This window comes from Panthera tigris, chromosome D3 (assembly GCF_018350195.1).
Source record: "Panthera tigris isolate Pti1 chromosome D3, P.tigris_Pti1_mat1.1, whole genome shotgun sequence".
Taxonomy (NCBI): domain Eukaryota; kingdom Metazoa; phylum Chordata; class Mammalia; order Carnivora; family Felidae; genus Panthera; species Panthera tigris.
Genome location: NC_056671.1, coordinates 29,178,515 through 29,203,472, shown reverse-complemented (window position 1 = coordinate 29,203,472; position 24,958 = coordinate 29,178,515). Strand labels below are relative to the sequence as shown.

At 48.4% G+C, this 24,958-nt stretch overlaps 1 protein-coding gene across 2 annotated transcripts in view; it reads right to left on the bottom strand.

Annotated features, from left to right (window-relative positions):
- Positions 1-24,958, bottom strand: part of LOC102967629 (mediator of RNA polymerase II transcription subunit 15) — a 66,493-nt gene that overhangs the window by 10,618 nt on the left and 30,917 nt on the right. Inside the window, exons 3-9 of one of the 2 annotated variants that reach the window (XM_042962979.1) lie at positions 18,943-18,994; positions 17,171-17,200; positions 15,463-15,675; positions 6,685-6,932; positions 5,256-5,582; positions 4,053-4,178; positions 1,630-1,754 (exon numbers count right to left, since the gene is read on the bottom strand). In XM_042962979.1, coding sequence (XP_042818913.1) covers positions 1,630-1,754; positions 4,053-4,178; positions 5,256-5,582; positions 6,685-6,932; positions 15,463-15,675; positions 17,171-17,200; positions 18,943-18,994 — 1,121 coding nt within the window. The remainder of the gene's footprint in view (positions 1-1,629; positions 1,755-4,052; positions 4,179-5,255; positions 5,583-6,684; positions 6,933-15,462; positions 15,676-17,170; positions 17,201-18,942; positions 18,995-24,958) is intronic. The other variant, XM_042962980.1, reaches the window with a different exon arrangement.

Below are 24,958 nucleotides of genomic sequence, written 5' to 3'. Positions count from 1 at the left end.
AAGAGCTGAGAATCAAAGGAACCAGGATGGGAGACACTCAATAGTGGCATGTGGGCAGGTACTAGGGCTTGGGGGCTGCAGGTGCCTGATGCTCCAAGGGATGGAGCCCCGAGCCAAGAGTCATGTGGAGGACCCTATGCAGCGTTGGGTCGCGAGGAGCTGTGCCCGGGCTCTGCCCTGCCCAGCCCTCCGTGCCACCTAGGTTACAGGCCTACTTTCCTGCCCCACAACTTCTGTTCCTCTAGCAAGCTCTGTCATAAGGCCTTTTTACCAGCAGATTCTAGCTACTTCTGCCTCCTGTTATGCAACAACTACCAAATGGGAGGCCGATGCCAAAGAACTCACACTCGTCAATGAGCAATTGCTACTGGCACACCTGGGGTGACTCATAGGGGTCAGGAGGCAGGAAGAGTGACGATAGACCATGCTGCCAAATGGCAAGGCCATGATCTCAGGAAAGCTCATGCCATTGTTTCTGTGGCATGTGGCAGTATGGTACAGGGCCTAGGGCCAGACAGACGATGGCAGTGCCCTGCACAGACTACCTCCCTCACTTGCAGCAATGGCAGTGTCTGCACATGCGCCATCAGGGAAGGGCAGGATTGTCTGCTAGGATTAGAGATGCATCTATCTGCCTTATGATAGAAACGGAATCTTACAGTTTTGGCAAGTCTGAAGTTTTCACAGCAAACCCACTAAAATGGAAAGCCCGTAAGATGAGGGAACCTCCTTACCATTTTATTCTCAGAATCTCAGAACAGGGCCTGGCCCACAGAATGCACATCGCGACAATTTGTTAAACAAACAAATACACCATGGAAGAATTCCAGATGTCATACAGTAATGGAGAGCCAGGAATTCATATCTCTGAAAACGTGTGATGTACACAGAAGTCTTTATATACCTAGAAAGGAATGTGTGTAGTAAATTCTACACTCCACACAGGAAATTCTAGAACAGCACAGTCCTACAGAACTTTCCACAAGCTTGACTTGATCTACAATCTGTGCTGTCCAGTATAATAGCCACCGGCTTCCCCATGGTGCCACCAGGCACTTGATATGTAATTGAATTTCAACTTAAGGAACTGGAGTTTTACTTTAATGTAATTTTTATTAGTTTAAATGTAAATACATACATATGGCTGGTAACTATCCGCACAGCTCAAGAAAGCAAAACTATCTGCTTAGCTTCAGTTTTATGTTACCACAAAAAGAGGCACTACCATAACTATCTAAAACACTAAATTTCTTCATTTCTTTTTTGTTAAGTAAACTCTATCCCCAATGTGGGGCTCGAATTCACGATCCTGAGATCAAGAGTCACATGCTCCACTGACTGAGCCAGCAGGGCACCCCTAAAACCTTAAACTTTAACGTAAGAAAATTAGCTCCCATCTTCTCCACCAAATGAAAATACCAGAGCTACCCAAAGTATTGAAATGCAAATAAACACAGGTGTTTACTCCTATGCCCTCAAGAAACAGAAGCTGGGCTTGGCTCATGTGAGCTTGGTTAGGCACTTCCAGGACCACAGCAAAGGAAGTCACTGACGATTACAATGTGCCTCACAAAGGTACTCACAGGGCCCTGAGCTTTCCGGGGGCCCTGGGCACTGCCCCATAAGTACCTGTGCTGAGAGGGCTGTCCACCCAAAGCGGTAGAACTTGAATGGACGGCAGCTGAGGTGGTGGTGGTGAACGGGAACTGGGCTCTTACTTCCCTCACACCTTGGGCCAAGGCTGCAGTGATCATCTTGAGGTCAGAGGGATAACAGACAAGGTGATTGCAACAAACACAGTGCATGGGTGGGTGGAAAGGGGCGTGCAGCCTGAGACAGGAGTGCCCACTGGGCTGTGGGGGTCGAGAGCAGCCTGGCCTACGTATTCAAGCTCACAGCATGGAGGCCTGTGTTGGCATCGCGAATCCAGGGAGCCACCCAGGCACCCCAAAGAGTTTACTTTATTATTATTTTGTTTTTGTTTTTAATGTTTATTTATTTTTGAGAGACACAGAGACAGAGTGGGGGAGAGGCAGATAGAGAGGGAGACACACAATTTGAAGCAGGCTTCAGGCTCTGGGCTTTCAGAATACAGCCTGACATGGGGGTCGAACCCACGAACTGTGAGATCATGACCTGAGCCGAAGTCAGACGCTTAACCGACCAAGACACCCAGGCGCCCCTCACCTTTCATTTACACAAGTAATGTCAGAAAAAACCGAACCTGATGTATAAGGCTCAGGGCTTACTAATTTTCCTGAAACACCAACTACCACACTTCGCCCCAAGTTAAGAGTCTCAGCCATCCATCAGGGCCACAGCACTGGCGAGCGCCACAGGACATCTCTTTTCTGCTCTGAGAGGGCGGACTTGAGAGACAGGAATGGAGGACTGTGTGCTCAGGCTCCCAAAGCCAGCACTTCTTTCACAGAACCACACATCAGGACACACATTATCAGTAACAGCAAAAAACTGCAAATAATCTCAAGGTCCAAAAACAAGATGGCAATTAAGGACAGCAGGATATGTTTATAATAAGCATTCATGTATGTACGTACACATATACATCACACAGCATAAAATAGCATTAACTGAGGATTTTTTTTTTTTTTTTTTGAGAGAGAGAGATAGCAAGTGGGGAAGATCTGATCTGTGATGCGTGGGAGGGAGGTGGATACCACTCCTGATAAATTTGAAGGCACGTGCCTCATAAAAGCAAACCCACCCATAAACACTCAAGCAATGACCCTTTCCTCCTCCCCAGCTATCAATCAGTGTCACAATCTTCCCAGTGTCCCCAGTGAAAAAGAAGAGTCCTGGGCCTACTTTAGTTGTGCCTTAGCAGCCCTCTGCACTCCAATGAGGGGAAAAGAAAGTATCAAGGTTACTCTATGGGTGACTGAGCCCACAGTCAAGCTCCCACGCTGGCTGGGCTGGGTCCTCCCCAAGCAGAAGGAGAGAGGAGAGTAACCACCAGAAGAACAGCCCTATCCACGGGCTCAGTGCAGGGTATTGAGTGCAGAGAACACATCTGCTTTAGGTCTTAGCTCTGTGCAAACACCTCAGGTCCCTCCACTCGCACACTTCTCAGGCAGCTTCCCATGGACTGGAGCAACGTGGCTGAGACCAGACAGGACCCAGTTTGAGCCTCCCTCACAGTGAGATGTCATCAGACACTGACAGAACACGCAGCATCCCAGAAGTGCTCAACATGTGGTGCTGTGCACCTGACAGGGAGCTTGGCTGACTCGCTGGTAATGAGCAGGATAGGAGCACAGCAGGGGCAGTGGCGTGGCACCCCAGCTCAGGGCAGCACCTGGGCAGGTGGCACTTCACCTAACAGGTCTGTTCTATCTAAAGCCAATACTCTCTTCTGAGCCAGTGTTCCCACTGCCAGGTGGAGACAGAACCAAAGCCCCAGACTAGATGCCTCTTCTCCCTGGCACCAGCAGGATGGGGGATCTGTGGAAAATCATGAGGCCCAATCTCCAACCCCAAACACCATTAAGAATCTGGCCTCTACCAGGAAAGGCTGGGCAAGGCCTACTCCATCCCATCAACATCCAAAACACAGAGGGTGGGCATGAAGGGCCTCAGCTACACTTCTCAGCGCAGGGGGCAAGCACTGGGAAAGTGCTGGGCAAGGGGCTGCAGCACAAACCCACGCAGTCCACTAGAGCCAGGCACCACCATACTTGTGCTCTTCCGTGTCCAGAATGCTAGTGCACACCTGCCACCAGCCCTGCACTCCAAGCTGAGGAGAGGTTGAGGCCACAATGCTACCCTCTCCAACGTGTGTTCTCAGAGGAGGAGGGAAGGGGGAAGATGAGGGTGTCTGAAGAGAGGTGGGGGGAATCCGGTAACACCAAGCCAGGCTGGCCACCTTGAAGACCCTGTGGGCTGGCTCCTAGACTGCCCATGATCCAAACAACCAGGACCCTCACTGTAGAGTGCCTGAAATCCAGCTCCATGCACAGGTGGACATGCACCTGCCAGTGCCTACAGAAGCCCCTGGCCCCAAAGGCCCTCACCTGGGTTCCAAAAGCCCTCACCTGCACTCCGGAACCCACTATCTGGGAAGCCTGAGCTGTCGGCACCGCTGTCTGCTGCTGCACTTGGGGCTGCACCTGCTGCACCTGTTGCACCTGCGGCTGCTGCACCACCATTGGAGCGCGGACCTGAGGGAGGAAGGGAGAATGCGATTTGGAGCCATCCGGGCACGTGGTGGAGCACCTACTACGTTGGTGGGAGCTTTGAATCTTGCAGCTTATCATGAGAAGGGATGGGATTGTCACGACTTCACTGGCTGTGGTATCACTTCACTGGCTTTACCTTATCCCATAGCTGATTAGAAATGTCCCACACCAGTCTGGCTCTGAGCCAAGCCCCACCTCCTCTGACTATGATGAGAAGCATGGCCCTCCGACTGGAATGTCACCATACAGCCACCACTACCATTTACTGCTGCAAGCAAAGCGATGTCTCCCAAGGCCAAGTGCACAGCCCAGCCTGCTTGACTTCTGGGCCAAGCATGCTGATGGTCTACAAGAGCCCCACCTATGAAACCAGGGGCTAGTCCCCAGGTGACAAGTGTGACCATACTTTGTTCCTCAAGATCCTCCCCAGCTTCCAGTTTGGCCCTGTGGGTCTCCTATCTGCCCACCACTCAGTTCAACATGGCCCATCCCTTTCCACTCAATAAGTGAAAAACAGAAAAGGCCATGAAAACGAGTAAGCAAAAAAAAAACTATTAAAATGGCCCCTTGACACAGCTCCGCCTGACTTGATGATAATACTGTGTCCTCCATGTCAATGTCACCAACTAGATATGCTTTGTACAGAGATGCACAATAAGACTGACAATTACATGATTTCCTATTAATCCCCTTCCTCAAAAATCTGGTAATGACAGGGATCTTCGCTCAAAACGTAATTCTAAGCAGTTAGCAAACCCACAGTGAATGCTCAATGAGGCCGCACACCCTCTCGCACAGTGAGAATATGCGTGCTGCTGTCCACCTGATCACCCAGTCTTAGAATGCCATGGCCACTGCTGAAGTCAGCCATGCTACTTGGAAGAAAACTGTCGCCCAGCAGAGGCAGTGCCTCTGTGCAGGGTACAGCAGCTCTTGGAATGCACTCCCCCCTTGCCAAGCTGGATGCGGGAGCCAGCATGGGGCCTTCCCCACCTATGTCCAAAGAAGCCCCAGAAACAGCTGCCGGCCACACGCCCACCAAAGGCCACGGGTACTCACAAGTTTCAGCTGTGGCTGGGCATACAGCATCTGTCCAGGGAGGGCCGGAGCCTGTGACACCAAAGGCTGGGTCTGTGACTGCGCCTGGAGCTGCGATGGCTGGTTCTGAGCAACTGGTGGCTGCTGGGGTTGTGGCGGCTGGTGGTGCTGTGGGTGGTGCATCGGCTGCAGCTGCTGGGGCAGGGCCTGGGAAGGGGGAGGCTGGGGCTGCTGCATCGGTGGCTGCTGTAGTGGCGGCTGGGCCTGCAAAGCTTGCTGCTGCTGCTGCTGTTGCTGCTGCTGCAGCTGCAGCTGTGCCATCCGCTGTAGCTGCTGCTGCTGCTGTATCTATGGGCAGAATAAGCAGTACTTGGTCGGTTATCCATCTGCCTCTGGGCCCTGTGTCAGCCTTGCCCCCAGGAAGCCTGTCCGGGCTGCTCTCACAGGACACCGAGGACACACCCAAGTATGTGCCTGTGCCCTGGTCACCAGACACCAGCTGCACCTGAGCCTAAGAGAACGAAGGTTCAAGGGAAGTATCCAGAGGGTTTAGGAAGGGTAACAGAGGTGTGGCCCCATCGAAGCTGGGATAAATGCTCGGGTGGCTGCAAATCCCTGAGGCCTCTCCAGTGATGCTTGTCTGGTCACTAGAGTGGGAAACTGTACAAGCCTTGGGAAGATGGCCAGTGTATGCTTTTCAGGATGAGGAGAAAAAGTGAGGCTGAGGGAAAAGTTGGCTCTGGGGAAGGGGGCCTCCAAGACCCAGGAGGGTGGCCACTGGGAAATGGAGGCAGCAAGCCAAGGCCTGGGGAGGGTGGGAAAGTGGAGAGATCTGCTCAGGCCTTCCCTCCCTCAATCAAGAGCAGACCTGACGTTAGATGCTTAATACGAATAGATGCTGCCTGCCAACAACGGGAGGAAGAAAACAGTTTCTTTATAAGCAGGGCTTCTAATGTGACACTGCCACCCCCCCCACAGAGAAATGAGGCTCGATTAGAGCTGCGTCCAGGCACCAAAACACTCAAGAGACAAAACAGGAGGCATGCAAGTACTCAAAAGAAACACGCTCACAGGACGGCTCAGGCATTCCTGCATTGTGGAGTGTTCTTCTCACTTCTTGCTTCAGTTAACTCTTACATGAATCACTTGCACCCGGAAGCCTCCACAGATCTAGCCCTCCACTCCCGGCACGCAGTAGGCCCGCGGCCAGACACCAAGCCCAATAGAGAGGACCTCCTTGTGCGATCCCAGCACCCTCCTAACAAGTTGGGGCCTATCCCTCCTCCCTGCACCAGGCCCTGCGGGGAGCCCCCAGACGGAGGAGGAAGCCCGGGCACCAGGCATCAGAAGGATGTGCAGCTGCCTCTGGACCCCCGCACCCAGCACTGTGGCTGGCGCACATCCAGGGCTCAAGGACCACGAGAAGAGGCTGAGCACCGGCACCTAGTACCTGCTGCTGGTTTTGATGATGCAGTTTAATCAGGTGTTGCTGCTGCTGCTGCTGGAGCTGCTGCTGCTGCTGCTGTACCACCGCCTGGAACTGCTGCTGCATGGCATTCTGCTGGGCCTGGAACTGCTGCTGTTGCTGTTGCTGCTGCTGCTGTTGCTGCTGTTGCTGTTGCTGCTGCAGCGCCACCTGCTGCTGCTGGAACTGCTGCTGCTGCTGCTGCAGCGCCACCTGCTGGAGCTGCAGCTGGGCTGGAGGCAGAGTGGTGAATCAGGCGGGGCACGCGGGGGAGGCCAGGGCGGGGGAGGCCAGAGCAGAGGCCGCTGTTATCGCAGCTCTGCGGACAGGGAGGGCGGGGAGACAGCCCACTGCGCCCACAGCGGGCCCACAGCCGCTGGAGCTGAACACTCCATTTGGGAAAGACAGACAGATGTGACGGGCAGCATTTGTGTTGATTACGGACCTTCTTAGGAATTTCTGTACAATAACAGAGGAAAGAAAAGGGCCAACAAGCCCAGCCTCTGGCAACCTCTGAGCTACTTTCTGTCTCTATGGAGGTGCCTATTCTGGACATTTCTTATCAATGGAATCTCACAGTATGTGATCTTTTGTGACTGGATTCTTTTGTTGAGGGTAATATTTACAAGGTTCACCCATGTTGCATGAGTGTTTCATTTCTTTTTATTGCCAAATAGTATTCCATGGTATGGATTTCCTACATGTTGCTTATCCACCAGCTGATAGGCCATTGCTTCTAAGCCTTTTGGTGGTTATGAGTCATGCTGATATGAACAAACATCTACAAGATTTTCTGTGGTGCAGTTTCTTTTAGGGAGATGAAAATGTTCTAAAATGGACTGTGGTGATGGTTGCACAACTCTGTGAATATACTTAAAGATCACTGAATATTGCACTTCAGATGGGTAAACCATAAATATGTGAATTATATATCAATGAAGTTTTCTTTTTTTTTTAATGTTTATTTTTGGAGAGACAGTGCAGTGCAGGCGGGGTAGTGGCAGAAAGGAGGAGACAGAGGATCTGACGCAGGCTCTGCACTAAAAGCAGAGAGCCTGATGCAGGGCTTGAACTACAAAAGGTGAGTTCATGATCCAAGCCGAAGTTGGATGCTTAACCGACTGAGCCACCCAGGCACCCCAATGAAGTTGTTATTTAAAAAATAAATAAATAGAAATAATCCAGAGAGACCCTTTGTATGCTTTGCCCAGTTTCCCTGATGGTACCATTTTGGAAAATTATAACATAACACAATCAGGATGCATTTTCATTTGTGTGGGTGAGTACATTAAATTCTACACAATTTCCTCACCAGGATAGATTCAGTCACCAACGAAGTCAAGATACTGAACAGTTCCAACACCACAGGGATCCCTTGTGATGCCACCCACTTCAGCACCCCTGGCAACCACTAAGGTGTCCTCTATTTCTAATGTTCTGTCATTTCAAAAATGTTATGTAAGTGGGGGCTATACAGGATAACTGGCTTTTTCATTCAACATAATTCTCCGAAGATCATCCTGGATGTAACGAATATCATTACTGCTTTCCTTTTTACTGCCAAGTCGTATTCCATGGTATACCTATCTCTGTTCAACCATTCATACCATAAAGGACATTTGGGAGTGACTGCTACCATGTACATTTGTGTACAGGTTTTTGCGGGAAGGTAAGTTTTCATGTCTCTGGGATAGATGCCCAAGAGTGTGACCGCAGAGTTGTATGTTTAATTTTTATTATTAATCTTTTTAAGTTTATTTACCTATTTTAAGAGAAAGAGTGGGGGAAAGGCAGAGAGTGAGGGAGAGAGAATCCCAAGCAGGCTCCACCCTGCCAGTACGGAGCCCGACGCAGGGCTCGATCTCCCGAATTGTGAGATCATGACCTGAGCTGAAACCAAGAGTCAGACGCTCAACTGACTGAGCCACCTAAGGCACCCCTGTACATTTAACTTTTAAAGAAGCTATATCATTTTACATCCCCACTAGCAATGTATGAGTGATCCAGTTTCTTCTCATCCTTGCCAGCATTTCAGAGTGTTATTTTAGCCATTTTTTTAAAATCTTTTTGTTATAACTTTTTTTTTTTTTAAAGATGTATTTAAGTAGTCTCAGTCCAACGGTGGGACTCAAACTCGTGACCCTGAGATCAAGAGTTGCATGCTACACTGACTGAGCTAGCCGGGTGCCCCCACAGATGTCCAATTCTTTTTGGTTTGATGTATATCCAGCAATACTGTGGGAGTGTAGAGTGAGGCTTGCTTTATGGTTTATTCTTACAGCTGTACCACTGCCTTTCATTTACATTCAATCTCACATTTCCTATCTTTCAGCAGGAAAGTTTTGTCCATTCACATTTATTGTGATCACTTGTATTTCTCAACTTATTTGTGTCTGTCTTCCCTTTTTTAAACTTCTTTCCCTCTATTTTTGTTTTCCAGATTTACTGAAGTATAACTGACAAAGTTTTTTTCCTTTTCTGAAATATATACATTTTCAAAGATTTTTTTTTTAACGTTTATTTATTTTTGAGACAGAGAGAGACAGAGCATGAACGGGGGCGGGTCAGAGAGAGGGAGACACAGAATCTGAAACAGGCTCCAGGCTCTGAGCTGTCAGCACAGAGCCTGACGCGGGGTTTGAACTCACGGACCACGAGATCATGACCTGAGCCGAAGTCGGCCACTTAACCGACTGAGCCACCCAGGCGCCCCTCAAAGATTTTAAAGTACTCTCTGCACCCAACGCTGGGCTTGAACCCACAACCCCAAGATTAAGAGTCACATGCTCCACCAACTGAGCCAGCCAGGCAGCCCCTGAATTATATTTTTGTTGGATGGTTGGAGCTGAATTTTACATGTTGTTTGGATTTTTACTTTTTTCTTACTCAATTTTTTCCTACTGGTTTGGAATGTACAAACTATGTATACTGCTTCAGCAATTCCTTTTTTTTTCTTTTTTTAAAAAAGTTTATTTATTTTGAGACAGAGAGTGTGGGGAAGAGGCATAGAGAGAGGGAGAGAGAGAATCCCAAGCAGGCTCCATGCTGTCAGCACAGAGTCTGATGCGGGGCTTGATCTCACGAACTATGAGATCATGACCTGAGCTGAAATCAAGAGCTGGATGCTAAACCAACAGAGCCACCACGGTGCCCCTCTTTTTCCTTTTTTTCAAGCAATTATTTTTTCAATTTCATCAGGCATACTTAACTTACCATACTTAACTCCAAACTTAAAATTTATCCATATTTTTAACTTCATTACCAAATACAAGAACCTTAGAACCCTGCTTGGGATTTTCTCTTTCTCCCTCTCTCTCCCTCCCTCCCCACCTCCCCTGCATGCACACAAGCTCTTTCTCTCTCTCTCAAAAACAAAATTCTCTCTCTCTCTGCCCCTCTCCCCTACTCGTGAGCGCTCTCTCGCGCGCGTGCGCTCTCTTTCCCTCTTTCTCAAAAGTAAAATAAAAGTAGGTTTCAGGTACTGATAGACCTGGTATTTATCCTCAATACACCTCCTGACTTCCATTTAGTATGGTCCTTGTTTATCTTTTTACACCCACACGGCACACTTCTATTAAGAAGCAGAACAGGGGTGCCTGGGTGGCTTAGTCAGTTAAACATTTGACTCTGGATCTCAGCTCAGATCTTGATCTTAGGGTTGTGAGTTCAAACCCTGTGTTGGGCTCCACGCTGGACGTGAAGCCTACTTTAAAAAAGGGGGGCAAGGGGAGGCAGGCCAGAATAATGACTAGAGGTACAGCCTCTGAGCCGGACTGCCTGGACTCAAATACCAACTCTGTCACTGCTCTGTGCCTCAGTTTCCTTAGCTGTGGAAAAGAGACAATAATAGTACCTACACTGAACGAAGAATTAAAAATCTGTTCTAGGTAAAACCCTCAAAACAGTGCTTGGAATGCAGCAAGTCTGTATGGAGTTAGCTGGAAGCATTATTATTTTAGAGAGGTGATTTTTGTTTACACCAAGGATTCTCAACCTTGTTCCTCCCGACATTTTGGGATAGACAATTCTATGTTGTGGGGGGCTGTCCTCCGCACGAGAGGTTTAACAGCATCTGTAGCCTCTATGCTACATGGTAGGAGTGCGCCCGCAGTTGTGACATCCAAAATGTCTCCAAACATTGCCAAATAGCCTCCAGGGTACAAAACGGATGAGAATCACTGGTTTAGATTCACACACGCTTGCTACCTTATATGAAAAAAAAGTCTGTTCTCCCATTTTACACCTGGCATCACAAGAAAGATGGTATGAGAGTTAAGAGGAAATGGTGAACAAATAAAAAACCTTTCAGTGAAGGTCTCTTGAGCTTTGTTTATCTAAAATGTCTGCTTCCCCCCCAGTCATTGGGAGTTTTGCTGGCATACAACTGTGGTCAGCAGCTCTATCCCCAGGGCTCTAACAACTTCCTACTTTCTTCGTGACACCATCACCAAGTGCTCTGAGTCTATGTTTTGCTCCATTCTAGAAACTGGCTATTTCTAACATACTCTTCTGGCCTATGGTGTTTGTGGCTTTCCCCAAGCAGGTTAAGGCATGGATGCCTTATTTAACCTGCATAGGACTGCAGGACTTTTCCAGCTACCATCTCTCCTCATATACTGGTTGGCTTCTGTTCTCTCTCCATCTGGTCCTTTTATTAGTTGTTAGACTCTGATTTTATCCTCTGCATTTCTTACCCTCCTATTTTCTTAGTACTTTTTAAATGTTTATTTATTTTTAAGATAGAAAGAGAGAGGAGACAGAGGATCTGAAGTGGCTGAAGTCAGGCACTCAACCGACTGAGGAACCCAGGTGCCCCACACCGTCCTATTTTCTTTCTTTCTTTTATTTAAATAAATGCTTATCCATTTTTGAGAGAGAGAGAGATAGAGAGAGAGAGAGAGAGAGAGAGAAAGTACGTACATGTGAGTGGGGGCAAGGGCAGAGGGGGGCACAGAGGACCCAAAGCAACCTCTGCATTGACAGCAGTGAGCCTGATGTGGGGCTCGAACTTATGAACTGTGAGATCATGGGTTGAGCTTAAGTTAGACACTCAACCAACTGAGCCACCCAGACGCATTACCCTCCTATTTTCTATTTCCTCTTCTCTGGGCTATATTCTAGGTAATTTCTTCAAAAGTTGTCTCTAGTTCACAAATTCTTTCTTCAGTTGTATCTAATCTGCTGCTCAGGAGCACCTGGGTGGCTCAGTCTGTTAAGCATCTGACTCTTGATTTCAGCTCAGGTCATGATCTCATGGTTCAGTTTGTGGGATCAAGCCCCACACAGCACAGAGCCTGCTTGGGATTCTCTCTTTGTGTCCCTCCCCTGCACATGTGTGCACTCCCTCTCTCCCTCTCTCTCAAAATAAATACATACACACACACACACACACACACACACACACACACACACACAAACTTTAAAAAAAATCTGCTATTCATTCATCTCTACCTTCTCGTTTCAATAATTTCATTTTTTAATTTTTAAAATGTTTTTATTTTTGAGAGAGAAAGGGAGATACAGAGAGCGAGTGGGGGAGGGGCAGAGAGAGAGGGAAACACAGAATCCGAAGCAGGTTCCAGGCTCTGTGCTGTCAGCACAGAGCCCAATGCAGGGCTTGAACTCACGAACCACGAGATCATGACCTGGGCCTAAGTCAGGCGCCTAACCAACTGAGCCACCCAGGCGCCCCTCAATAATTTTACTTTTGTTTCTACAAGTTCTACTTGGTTCCTTTTCAAAAATTTTTCTAATGTTTATTTATTTTTGAGAGAGAGAGTGTGTGTGTGAGCCGGGGAAGAGGCAGAGAGAGGGAGACACAGAATCCAAAGCAGGCTCCAGGCTCTGAGCTGCCAGCACAGAGCCCAACCCGGGGCTCAAACTCACAAGCCACAAAATCATGACCTGAGCCGAAGTCAGACACTTAACCGACTGAGCCACCCAGGCGCCCCTACTTGGTTCCTTTTCAAAGCTGCCTCATCACTCCACCAGGTATCCCAGTGCTTGTTCAGTTGGAATTCCATCCTTTATTTCTTTAATCAGGCCAAGCCCATAGTTAACAATTATTATGTGTGTGGTCCCTGAGCATCTCCACATCTGTTTATTGTTTCTGTTCCTCCTCATAGTATCTCTTCTTCCTTTCAGGACTGCTGGTCTTTATTTGTGGTGCTCAATGCTTGATCTGCAATTGCCACAGGGCTAAACTGGGAGCATTCTCCAATCTGCCCTTGCTCCTGGGGGAACTAGGGATGCCAAGGGGTCCGGCACAAATCCCACTACTCAGAGGGATGCGAGGCTTGCTTTCCCCAATCTTGCAGTGGGCCAAGACATGGCCGGGCAAAGAACTTCCCCTACCTTCTGCTGGCCCAACAATCCAAAATGCATCTAGGATCTAGTTGTCTAGAAGGACGAGGGTTCCTCAGCATCCAGTCTGTCAAACAGACAGAAACAGGACTCATTTTTAAAGCTGGTTTTACAGGTATATGATATAAAATTCACTGAGGAACAAAAATGTACAGAGTGAAAAGTCTGTCTCCCTTCTAATGCTGTACTCAAGCCCCCAGCCTCACCTACAGTCAGCAGTTTGTTTCCATGACTAATTCAGGTCACGTGGAGACTATCACAGCGTGTTCTGGACTATCCTTTGAGAATCCTCGCAAAATCTCTGACCCAGGCCCTGTCCTGAAGCTGCTTTAACTACACAGTGCCATTTGGAGAAACTGTGAGAAAGGAATTAACAAATGTCCATTGGGCCACAACACCTATTTTGCGTAGACCAGGCAGACAAGAGGTCAAAGGCAGAGAGAGAGGGATGCTGACAGGCAGCAGCAGGACATGAAAGTAGAGAACTCACATCACATCAACCCACATGAAAGACCAGGTCCCTCTGAAGCTGAAAACAGGATGTGGGCCAAGGTCAGACTGGGGAGGGTGTGGGCAGGATACCCAAACTTTGCCAGTGAACTGACAAAGTCTTAGGAGTGAAACTGCAAGGCAAATAATGGTAGCATTCTAAACTCCTACACATTAAAAATGATTTTTTATTATAAAATGTAAGCTGTGATAAAAAGAAATCAACCACTCTGTAACATAAAAAGGAGTCAGAACCAGTACTTCTCCTGAGCATCCTTCCATAAGCCGCCCCATGTACGTACCAGGTATGCTGACAAGACAAGAGGGGACACGGAAGCTGGAGAAGAAGAATCAAGCAAAGAGCTAAGAGTCAGATGGCAAGGTGTCAATAAGGGGAACAGAACAATGATCCAAGAAAGAAGGGGATGTCTGGGGATGGAAGGTTCCAGTCCAAGAGTGGGCAGAATGAGCCTCCACATGGCATCTGTGAAGAGCAAAGTGATGCTCGTACAGGAAACTTGAACAAAGAATGGGGGTGCTCGGGTCAGGCAGCCTGGGCTCGACCCCAGCTCTAGTGGGCAAAGCAGAAGCAGGGACACTGCCCTCTTTGAGGGTTACTATGAGTGATGCATGAGAAAAATACATCGACACGTCACAACCTGTACATGAATCAGGGTCACAGAAGCTTTATTTGCAACAGCCAAACCTGGAAACAACCTGAACACCCTTCAAGGGTGAATGGATAAGCAACCCGTGGTACACCCAGTCCATGGAATACAATTCAGCAATGAACAGGAACGACTTACTGAGGCAACTTGGGAGAATCTCAAAGGCATTACGCTGAGGGGAAAAAAGTCAGTCTCAAAATGTCAAACATTGTGCGATTCCATCGATGTAACACTTGCGAAGTGACATAACTATAGAGATAGGGAACAGATCAGCGGTTGCCAGGGCTTGAAGCTGGAGGAAGGGTGTGATTATTAAGAGATAACACAATAGCTTGCTATTGGTGATGGAACAGCCTTGCATGCTGACCCTGGTAGTGATATCACACATGATAAAGTCTCATAGAACTACACGCACATAAGCTCGCGGGCAAGAATGCATGTAAAAACTGGAGATGTCAGAAAAAAGGCCACCTGAGTTAGCAGCATTGTCCCAAGATTCATTTCTCGGTTTTGACAATGTACTAAGATGTCAGCATTGGGGAAGCTGGGTGAAGGGCACACAGGCACTCTCTGTGTCATTCTGCAACTTCCTATGATTCTTAGACTATTTCAAAAATAAAAAAGGAAAAAATTAACAAAGCACTTTGCAGTACTGAAGTACACTCTGCATACTGAATTACTGGTTATGAAAATCAAACGTCCAACAAGACAGGCCCTGGAAAGAGGAGGGAGACCCACACTACGCACCCATTCCCAGCTGGAGTAGCTGCATGGAGGGGACAAGGGGCTGTGTTCTGTACAGAAGCGCCAGGAGGGCAAGGTACATCCTTCAGGGAAGGAGGGCAAGGGCAATACTGGAAGGGATGGCTCTTGAGATGGAGGTCTTCTGGGGGTTGTGGGGTGCCGAAAGCACCACTTTGTGGCTGAGAACAGCCTGAGACATAACTGTGTCTATTTCAGCTACAAAACACAATCCCCCCGGATGGAGTCCCAGACTACCCCGACCTCTTCTGAGTCCTCCACTCCTGCCCAGGGGTAGGAGGAGGGCCTCAGTGTCACTTAACCCTTTTGATAGTCTGAAAAAGTTTTGGAACTTTTTCTCTCCATACACAACAAAGATAAAAAGACAGAGCTACTTGGGGAGTTTCTCCACGCTTTCCTCAATACCATCCTAAGCAAAGGGATAAAAATGTACATCGCCTGCAAAGAAGGTGGCAGATTCTCTGAGAAGCACAGTACTCACTCTGTGGAGCTGCTGTAGACACAACAGCCATGCCGTGGGGGGCCATCCCCGAGGTGCCAGGGGGCGGCTGCCCTGAGAGGGGCATCGGCTGCCCCATGGTGCCAAGGCCACCCATCCCGCCCAGGGATTGTCCTGGGCCCCGAGAAGGCATGCCGATTCCAGCTGCTCCCGCAGCAGGCCCACCAGTCAGGCTCTGTAGTGCATTCATAGGGTCTGTGGGAACACAAGGGCACAGCGTCTCAGCCAAGTGCCTGCTGAAACGCAAGTCTCCGAAGGTTATGAGGCCTCACAGAGCACACACTTCCTCCCACCTCCAGGCACAACTCCCTCGAAGCCCCAAGCAGTGAAAGGCCAGAGTCCTGGGAGCCTCTAGGCCTCCAACCGCGGAGGGGCCAAAATATCAGTATCTCTGTCACTGCTCTTGAACAGGGAGCACATCTCAAACCCTAGCCTGGCTTGTGCCAGGGTCCTATTGTTGAGGGATAAACAAGCCCTTTAAGGTATATAGCAGTCCCCACCCCTCCTGGCTGTATACCCCTACTGCTGGGTGAGACACAGCTGGGAACTCCAAAGACAGCAAAGGACAGCAGGCCCTTCTTCACAGTAAGAAAGAGCCTGGGGGCCAGAGAACTGAGGGGGGGCACAGACAGATGTTCTCCCAGGGAGATTACAAGTCTCCTTGCACACCAGAAGTCCACCTCTACTAAGTCTGTGCAGAAACCCCACTAAGGAGTTCTCAGGACACCACACTAAAACAAGCTAAGGTGTGAGGGAGGCGTGCAGGAAGAATCCACAGAGTGCCACCAGGCACAGTGATGCTTGCCAGTAGGCAGGGGACTCAGCTCAGTGAGCAATGCTATGACCTGGAACAAGGAGCCCAGGGCTCTTGTCAGAACAGTATAGACTCACAGCAAACAACTACCTACAGACAGGTATGCCCCAGCCAGGTCAGCCTGCGCAGAACTGAATGCCAAAGAACCCTATGCTCTGATGCCAAGAACTGAGACATTCTCCTGGCCACATGCTCTTCATCCCATCTAGCCCTGGGTGGCTGAGAATCACTGCACATGCCAGGAGGGGTAGCCCAGCAGGGAAACAGGGCCCACACAGACAGGTGCAGCCAGCTTGGCTGAGGCAAGCATGGGCACCCAGCATTTACAGCTGTACTGCCTGCAGTAAGACAAATAGCATGCCAGGCTGGCTCCCTTTGTGACAGATCAGAGCTCTGTCGGCCATCATGGATTCGCTAAACCCCTTCACTGGCAGCTCAGTCGGCAAGATCAGGGCTGAAGCAATACAGTTCCCATGAAACTTTGTAAAGGAAGTGAATTCATAGCTATTCTCTAAAAAATATACTACCGATTATTATACTAGATATACCATAATAGTCTTCTTCCAGAGAGCTCAACATTTTAGGTAATGTGTCCATTATTGTGTGAGTTTTTAAACATCTTTTTGCTGGACAAAAACAGTATTTGAGTGACATGGGATGGGAAGGTCTCATCTGACTGCAGTCTGCCAGGAAGAGGAAGCATGGAGGAGGGGCGGGCGTGGCTCAAAGTTCTCACGGCCAGCCAGAGTTCTTTCTGTGAATTTTCTCCTCTCATAACAGCTTAACCCAGACCCACGCAGCATCCACAACTGCATTCTTGCTCCCCCAAACCCAAGGTTGGGATAAAACTTTAATTGAAACAGGAAAAACTCTTACCACTGACGGAAGCTTGAGATTTTTTGTTATCTGTATTTAAGAAAACAAAAACAAAAAACAAAGTAAACAAAATTTTACATAACCACATATTTCCACAGTAAGCCAGCTTTGTAGGCATTTGCCCAGAGGTCATTTGCTGAAACTAAACAGAAGATAAGATACCTCAGAGCACACGTGTGTTTGTGTGTGCATGTCTGTATCCACTCCAGGCAGAGCTGACACTCAAGGGGGTCTGAGGGAAGAAGGTATAGAACTGCCCATGGTCAACCTGGGGCCTCAGAGAACTGTCCTCCACCCTCCCCCCCGCCCCCAGTAGAAGCTTGCCCTGGGCCTACTCTGGTCCTCCATCCTTCCCGGGATCAGGGTCTCAGCTGGGCCCCTGAGCAACAAACACAAGAACTGTAGGGATCCACAATGGGCCCAGAATGGTATCCAGACCTCCACAACACCTCCTTTTTCAGCCTGCCCTGATGAGGAGGCAGCATCTCCACTTTCTACTATGAGGAAACTGCGTCTGGCCAAGGCTGGCTAAAAGCCCCACCTAGCTGGCCCTAGCACCAGGGGGAAAGCACTGCAACAGGGCTACCCTCTCTGGGTGAGGCAGGAGCGGGCGAGTGGGCCAGGGACACGCCTGGCCCCAGGGCTGTGTGCTGCTATGCCAGGCTGCCTCCCAAACAGGCCAGGCCAGCCCAGTCCCGACAAGCAGAGCCGCTTGCCAGGACAGACCAAGGCATCTCATCCAGACTGCTCATTCCCCAGGCTTCTGGTTCCAATAGCTTGTTCTAAACAACAGAGGGCCTTCCCAAACACAGCAAAGAAAGTGGAATCAAGTGAAGTTCATCTGGCCGGCCATTCTGGGAAAAAGTGTGGAAAGAAGCAAAATCTACGGGCCACACAGGGGCTCTGGGGTTCACAACATCTCCTTTTTTCTGAGATTACTAACACCATAGCCACCTCTACAAGCACGAAGAGAAGCCACTAGACGCGCCAACTGTGTGCTGCAAAGACAAGCTGTGTCAAGAGGAGCCCATCTCCTGTGGTCACACAACTGCAGGCAGGTAGGAGGCACTGCTGGCTGAAACCTCAGAGCGCTGAACCAACCTGGTTTCCTTTAGAGACTTTAGATATGGTGACCATCCAGGAACAGTCACTGTCCTCCATGCTTATGCATAACACACAAAAGACCACCAAGACCCCTGAGCCCAGTCTGCGAGGACACACACTTTTAAAGAGCCATGGCTGCTGCCAGGCTGGGCTGACAGGACCCTAGCAGGACCCTGGGAAGCAGAGCGGGTGGAAGGCAGCAGGCACCAGGCGACCCTCACCAGGGCAGGGAGCCAGAGGCAAGACTTATGAAGTTCCTGCCTGACAGGAACACACATTTGGGTCAGACCCCCATGGGCCAATAAAGCCAACTCCTAGGGAAGGAAGTTTCTTTTCCAGGGTAAACCTGGCTTCTTTAAGAACTGCCTAGAGACAAAAGCCACAGTCTTTTGAAAAAGAAGGTTAAATGGACAAGCAAAAATAGCAGTCCAGACCACTTGGAGGCTAACATTTCCATTATGCCAAAATCAGCATTTTTGAGGTTGAAGCTCTGAAGAGGATGGGAGACGGAATCAAATGCAAAGCAATGTCGAACTTCCCAGAAAGCAGGAGCTTTTTACACAGGCATTCTGCCTCAGGCACTGTGGCCAAGAAAGCCCCACCACCCCAGGAAAGGGCCAGCCTCTCCTGGCAATCAAAACCACCCAGAAATGTAAAATTTTACTTACGAATGTCTCGAAAATGGATAATAAGCCTGGCCACGAGAGAAAGGTATTCGTCCTAAAAGCAAAAACAGGAAGCAGTTTAATCCCAGGTGAAGAAGTGAAGTCATGTGACGCCCCTTCCCACCCCCTACACTGCTGTGTCACTGAGTTGAGGGTTCTTCCTGAAAGGCTGCCGGCTCTCGCCTGGCGCGGCCTCCTCTGGAATCCATCTCTCAGAGAAGAGCTGTCAATGCTCAGCTATGGCAGGCCAACAAAAAGCACAAAGAAAAAGCCAAGAGGGATACCGAGAGGCGTCAAACCGCTGCTCCTTCCACTCTGCTGCAAAGGCTCAACGGAGAGGACGGCCAGCCAGCTCAGGCGTCCCTCCTCTCACAGGGGGGACGGCAAGTCCAGAGGGGATGAGGGGCCAGCTTGAGGTCACAAGGCACATCAGCAGTCGACATAGGCAGGCCGCTTTTGTCTTTGCACTATTTGTATCCAAGTACTTTCGCTTTTAATACCCGGCCTGTTGCTCTTTCACTGCTGACGTGCTTGCATGCAAATCTGGCTGTGCGCCCCTGGCTGCACTTTTCAGAGAAGCTGTGTTAATCTGAATTTACTGCACAGGCAAGGGAGAAGGCACAGTGCCACTCAAGGGTGGCAGGTGAAGGCCACTGCCGAGGGCCCGCTTTTTGCCAGCTGCCGGGTTTCTGGAACTGCACAGCAGAGCCTGCCTTCTACTGATTGACCTCTTTGCGACTAAGGACACTCACTCCCAGGTGTTTTGGGGAAATCACTACTGTGAGTTTGTCCTGTGGTCAACAAAGGAATGTCTGAGTTAAATTCTTATTTCAGCGAAGCTGTCCCATCCTTCCCCTCCTTGAAATACCCGTTCCTCTGGCAAGGCAGCCCCAATAAGGCAAAGCCTTCATTCTCCATCCTGCTTGCACGACCCTCCTAAGTCACTGTGACACAGAGAGGCCACTAGACAGCAGGCTGATGGGATGACACCCACACAACCCAGAACCCAGCTGCGCGCAGCACCTGTGGAGGTACTACCCTGGGAACACATGCCAGTGAACTCAGGCACAAGAGTAAACCCACTGTCTTAAGAACACCTTTGGGGAAAAGTGGTCTCAGGTGAATGAAAAAATATAAGCACACTTTCTAAATCTTCATTACTCCTCACTCACCCCCAAACTTCACCCCACCACTCTTTTTTGGCCAGGGGAATCAGCAGAGGCAAACACGAGGGGAAAAGGCCTGGGGGAAAGGCAAAGTTGGGATAAGAACGTGCAAAGGGGGGCAGGTACAAAGAGAGGGACAGTGAGCCTCTCCTGGAGCAAAGGGACATTTAGCGGGTGTTGTCAACACTCCCAATTTCCAACTCCTCCCACCAATTTCCAGTAGGAAAGACAATATGCTGAGGGTAAAGGGAGCCCCCCTAGAGCCGGGAACTTCTGCCTATGGATCACCTGGTCCTTGAAGGACAGCAGTGTGGTGAGCAGGGAGCAAGGAGGTGGCGGGCCTGAAGGAAGCTCAGGAAGTAAGGTGGCCAAGTACAAGGGGACAAAAATTGGGAGGTTGCCAGGTCAATGTCTGACATCTTGTTAGGGCCTTGGGCCATCTGTTAAATTGGGGATACCTTAAAAGAACTTGCTGAGTTTTATCTATTTCCATAAAAGATAAAACAAAGGGTGACCGGGTGGCTCAATCGGCTGAATGTCCAACTTTGGCTCTGGTCACGGTCTCGCAGTTTGTGAGTTCGAGCCCTGCATTGGGCTCGTTGCCGTCAGTGCTGAAGCTGCCCACACAGAGCCCACTTCAGATCCTGTCTCCCCTCTCTCCCCGCCCCTCCCCCACCTGTATGCACTCTCACTCTTTCTCTCAAAAATAAGTATTAAAAAAGAAAAGATAAAATGAGGAAGCAGGTTGAAAAAGCAACTAGATACTTTACTCAGACACAAGATACAATAAAAATGGGGCTCAGGAGCATGTCCCCAAAGCCTTGAATACAGAACCAGGACTGGGTACTCAAAGCCCTACTGCAGTCCCTGGCCCAGAGCTGGATGGCCAGAGTGGTCTGTTCCTGGCTAAGGCCACCCCACTCACTGCCAAGTGAGTAGAGTGGAGGCTCTGGGGACCAGACTAGACCAGCCTGAGAAGGCCTGGGGCACAGATCTGGCCACCTCACAGTAGACATGGGCACAGAAAGCAGTCACGCGGCTGCCAAGAGGTTTTCTTGCAGGTTAAATACATCTCCAAATTTCTTGCAAAGCCAGGCCACCCAGGAACCACTAGGAGTGGAGCGCTGCACATCTGCTGCCAGTGTTCCTCCCTCAGTAGACCCTGGGGTCTGAGACTGCACCGCTCACGTCCCCCAGGGTGGGCTATTTTACTCCCATGGCTCCTAAGTCATAGGTGTTGACTGACCTTCCCGGCGTGAGAATTCTCAAATTCTACTACTCCCTTCTGCTCCAAAGCACCCCACCTCTCCAGGACTATTACAGAGAAAGGGCTGAAGAGTGTGTGATGTCCCTTACATTCGCTCAGTCTTTATGATCTGTCCCGCTCAACATCAAAAATCTAAGTGTCAGGGCTGCACGTGAGGCTGGGTATTACCAGACCAAGGCAGTAACAGCTAATACCCTGGCATTTACGTGGTGCCAGGCACAGCTCTAAACCTTTACATATATCAATGCTTTTAATTCTTCCAACCACCTACTGAGGCAGGTGCGTGGTGTCCAGTTTGCCAATGAGAAGATAGAAATGTGGGGAGAAAAGCTTTATACAGTTCAAACCCCAGCTTGACCCATGCAAGTCTAGCATGAAGGCCCAAACGACAAGGGTAAAAGATGTCTCCCCAACAGGGATGTGGAGGGAGCAGCAGGAGCAGGGACACACACAGGCTCCATATAAAATTCTAGACACCACACCCTACACGCTATACACTACCTTTTGTATAAGACGTGGGGAATCTGAATACATATGTATGCTTGTATCTGCAAAAAGAAATGTTGGAAGGATAAACTAAAATCGAAGATTAACAGTTACTCCCAGAGGTATCAGGGATTGGGCTGGAAATGAGACTTCACACCTTGTTATATGGTTTTCACATTGGAAGCATGTACATTAAAAAAAAAAATCAAATTGAAGATAATACTAAACCAAAAGAAAAAGTACAATTCCTAAAAATTCAAAATAAACTGAAACATATGAGTTAACTATCAAGATGGTGTCAAAATCATACAGTGAAAAGAACCTTTTGAGAGATCATTTTAAAAAAGAAAAAGCAAACAAAACAAAAAACTGCATGTCCTTAGTGTAAGGGATACATTTTAAGGGCAAACAGAGCTGCAAAGAAATCTTAAACTTCATTCCACATTTTGTTATTATGTTACCAATATTAGTGGTAATATTAGTCTGTTTATTCCAAAGGTATTTTATTTTATCTTGAAGTTTTAAAACTTTTTTAGTAATCTCTACACCCCAAACACGGGGGTCGAACTCACAACCCCGAGATCAAGAGTTGCATGCTCCTCCGACTGAACCAGCCAGGCGCCCCCAAAAGTATTTTAGAGTAAAGCAAGTAATTATGCTAATATTAGAAGCCAAGATGTTCACATTAAGAGAAAAGATACATGTTTAAAATGAAAGTAAAACCCTGTAAGGTTAAACTGGAATGGGAAATATCAGTGTGAAATTACGGGGTTTTTGAGGTTGTCGCTGTTACCACAAAAACATATTACTTCTTAGCTCTCTTCGCAAATAGGTGCAGAAGCCATCAGCACCAGTGCCCACACGGCATGCTCTAAATACCATTTCAGCCTCAAAAAGGAACCAGGGCTCCATAGAGGAACGGCCCATTCCGGGACCAAGACGCAAGTAAGCTGCAAAAGATGAAAGAAGTCATGATAAGGGGCCCTAAGAGGGACAGGAGGGAGCTTGGGGGCTGCCCCTCCATGAGGAAGGGAACACAGAAGCATCAAAATGAACCACTGCAATGGACTGAAATACACGAAATGCACAGCCCCAAGCTCCTAATAGTCACAGGAAGAGAATCTACCCTCATTCCCATTCCCAAGCCCTATAGATCACCTCCCCCCTGGCGGGGGGGGGGGGGGGGAACCAAGGGTAGCAAGTCCTTGGGTTACAAAGGGACGATGGACTAGAAAGCATCCCTGGGGGGTTCAGAATTGGCTGTGTTTCAAGCAACCAAGGATCCCTGGTTGATGAAAGAAAACCCTTCTTCGCAGCAAAATTCCTTGTAATAAATGTGTAAGGAAAGCCAGAATTAAGGACAATTACCACTTTGCAATACCCAGTTAAATGGTGGAACATGAGGTGATAAGTGGATAGGGAACTTTTAGGAGAAGAGTCAGGCTGTCACTCTCTGAACTCCTGACCAGCTGTTGTCTCGTGGGGAAATACAAATACATGGCACCATCTCAGACATATTCTTGCTAATGAAATCACTGCACCCTGGGCTCTTTCCATCTAATACTCCGTTTATAAGAAATGAGGGGTAAAAAAGAGTGAGTCAGGCAAACACGCATGCCAATGACTCTGCCACTTAGGATTCACAAGGAAGTGAGGAACCTGGCAGAGAAAGCTCTGTATCATCTTGGAGAAGACACGTTATCATCAAAAATAGTATGTTGGTAGATGAATGTGAAAGATGTTTCTGGGGAGGACTCAGAGGAAATGAGAAACAGAGAATCCTTGTTAGCTAGTGACAGGAAGTTTAGCTGTATCCTACTTGTGGGGAAGGCAGAACTTGTAAGCAACAAATTTGGATATTCGGCTGAGAAGACTTCCAAGCAAAATGTTGAAGTTCTGGCCTGCTTTCTTCTTGCTGCTCAGAGTAAAATGCGAGAAGAGAAAGAAACTGAGGGAAGAACTATCAAGCAAAATGGAACCTGGACTTGGTGGTTTGGGAAACTCCCAGGCTACCCAAATTGCTAAAATGAGGAGATTCACTGTTAGGAAGGTGTGCTCTGGAGAAAAGGCCAAGGGTGTGGCTTGACACAAATTTTGCTAGTGCCAAGGAGACTGGGCACAGGATTCACGAATCCCCTCAATTATCTCACAGAAGCCAAGGCCAGGGAAGAAATCATACAGGAAAGACCGGTGGAGAAATCCCTGGTCTAATGGGGTGAATCTTGTCACACATACAGGAGACCCACGAAGGCATTTGAGTGTTACACCAGCAAAAACAGTGCCAGGTTGGCCTGAAAAGGAGAGAGACTAGAAGAAATCAAAGAAGGGTGTCAGACTCCCAAAATTCTACAGGCAGAAAATAGCCTGATAAAATCACTCAGCTGCAAACATGTGCTATTCCTTAAGAAAAGGAAAGATGACCACAAGGGCAGAGTTTTAGGCCAAGAGGCCAAAGCCAACAGCCCAGAGACTGGAGTCTCCAAAGTCTGGTAATTAGTTACAGCAGCTACAGGAAACTAATACACTCTTTCTATAGGCTCACCTATGTTATAGCATGTTTCAGTTATTTCATTTTTTTATATGGCCAAATAATATTTCACTGTATGGAGATACCACTTTTTCTCTATCCATCCATCAACTGATAAACATTTGGATTATTTCTACTTTGGGCTATTATGAATAATGCTATGAATACTTATGTACAAGCTTTTGTCGACATTTGGAAACTGTTTAATTTTTTGAGGAATCATCACAGTTTTCCACAGTGACTGCACCACTTCACATTCCATCCAGCAACACAGGAGGTCCCAATGTCTCCAGTCATCATGAGTGTGAAGTGGTATCTCACTGCGGTTTTGGTTTCCATTTCCCTCTGACTAATGATGCTGAGGAGCTTTTCATGTACTTCTTGGCCATTTGTGTATCTTCTCCGGAGAAATGTCTACTCAAGTCCTTTACCTTTTTTTTTCTTTGAATTAGGTTTTTTTTGTTAGAGTTGACGGAATTCTTTATATACTCTGGATACCAGTCCCTTATCAGATAAATGATTTGCAAATATTTTCCCCCATTCCATGTGTTGTCTTTTCACTCCCTTGATAGT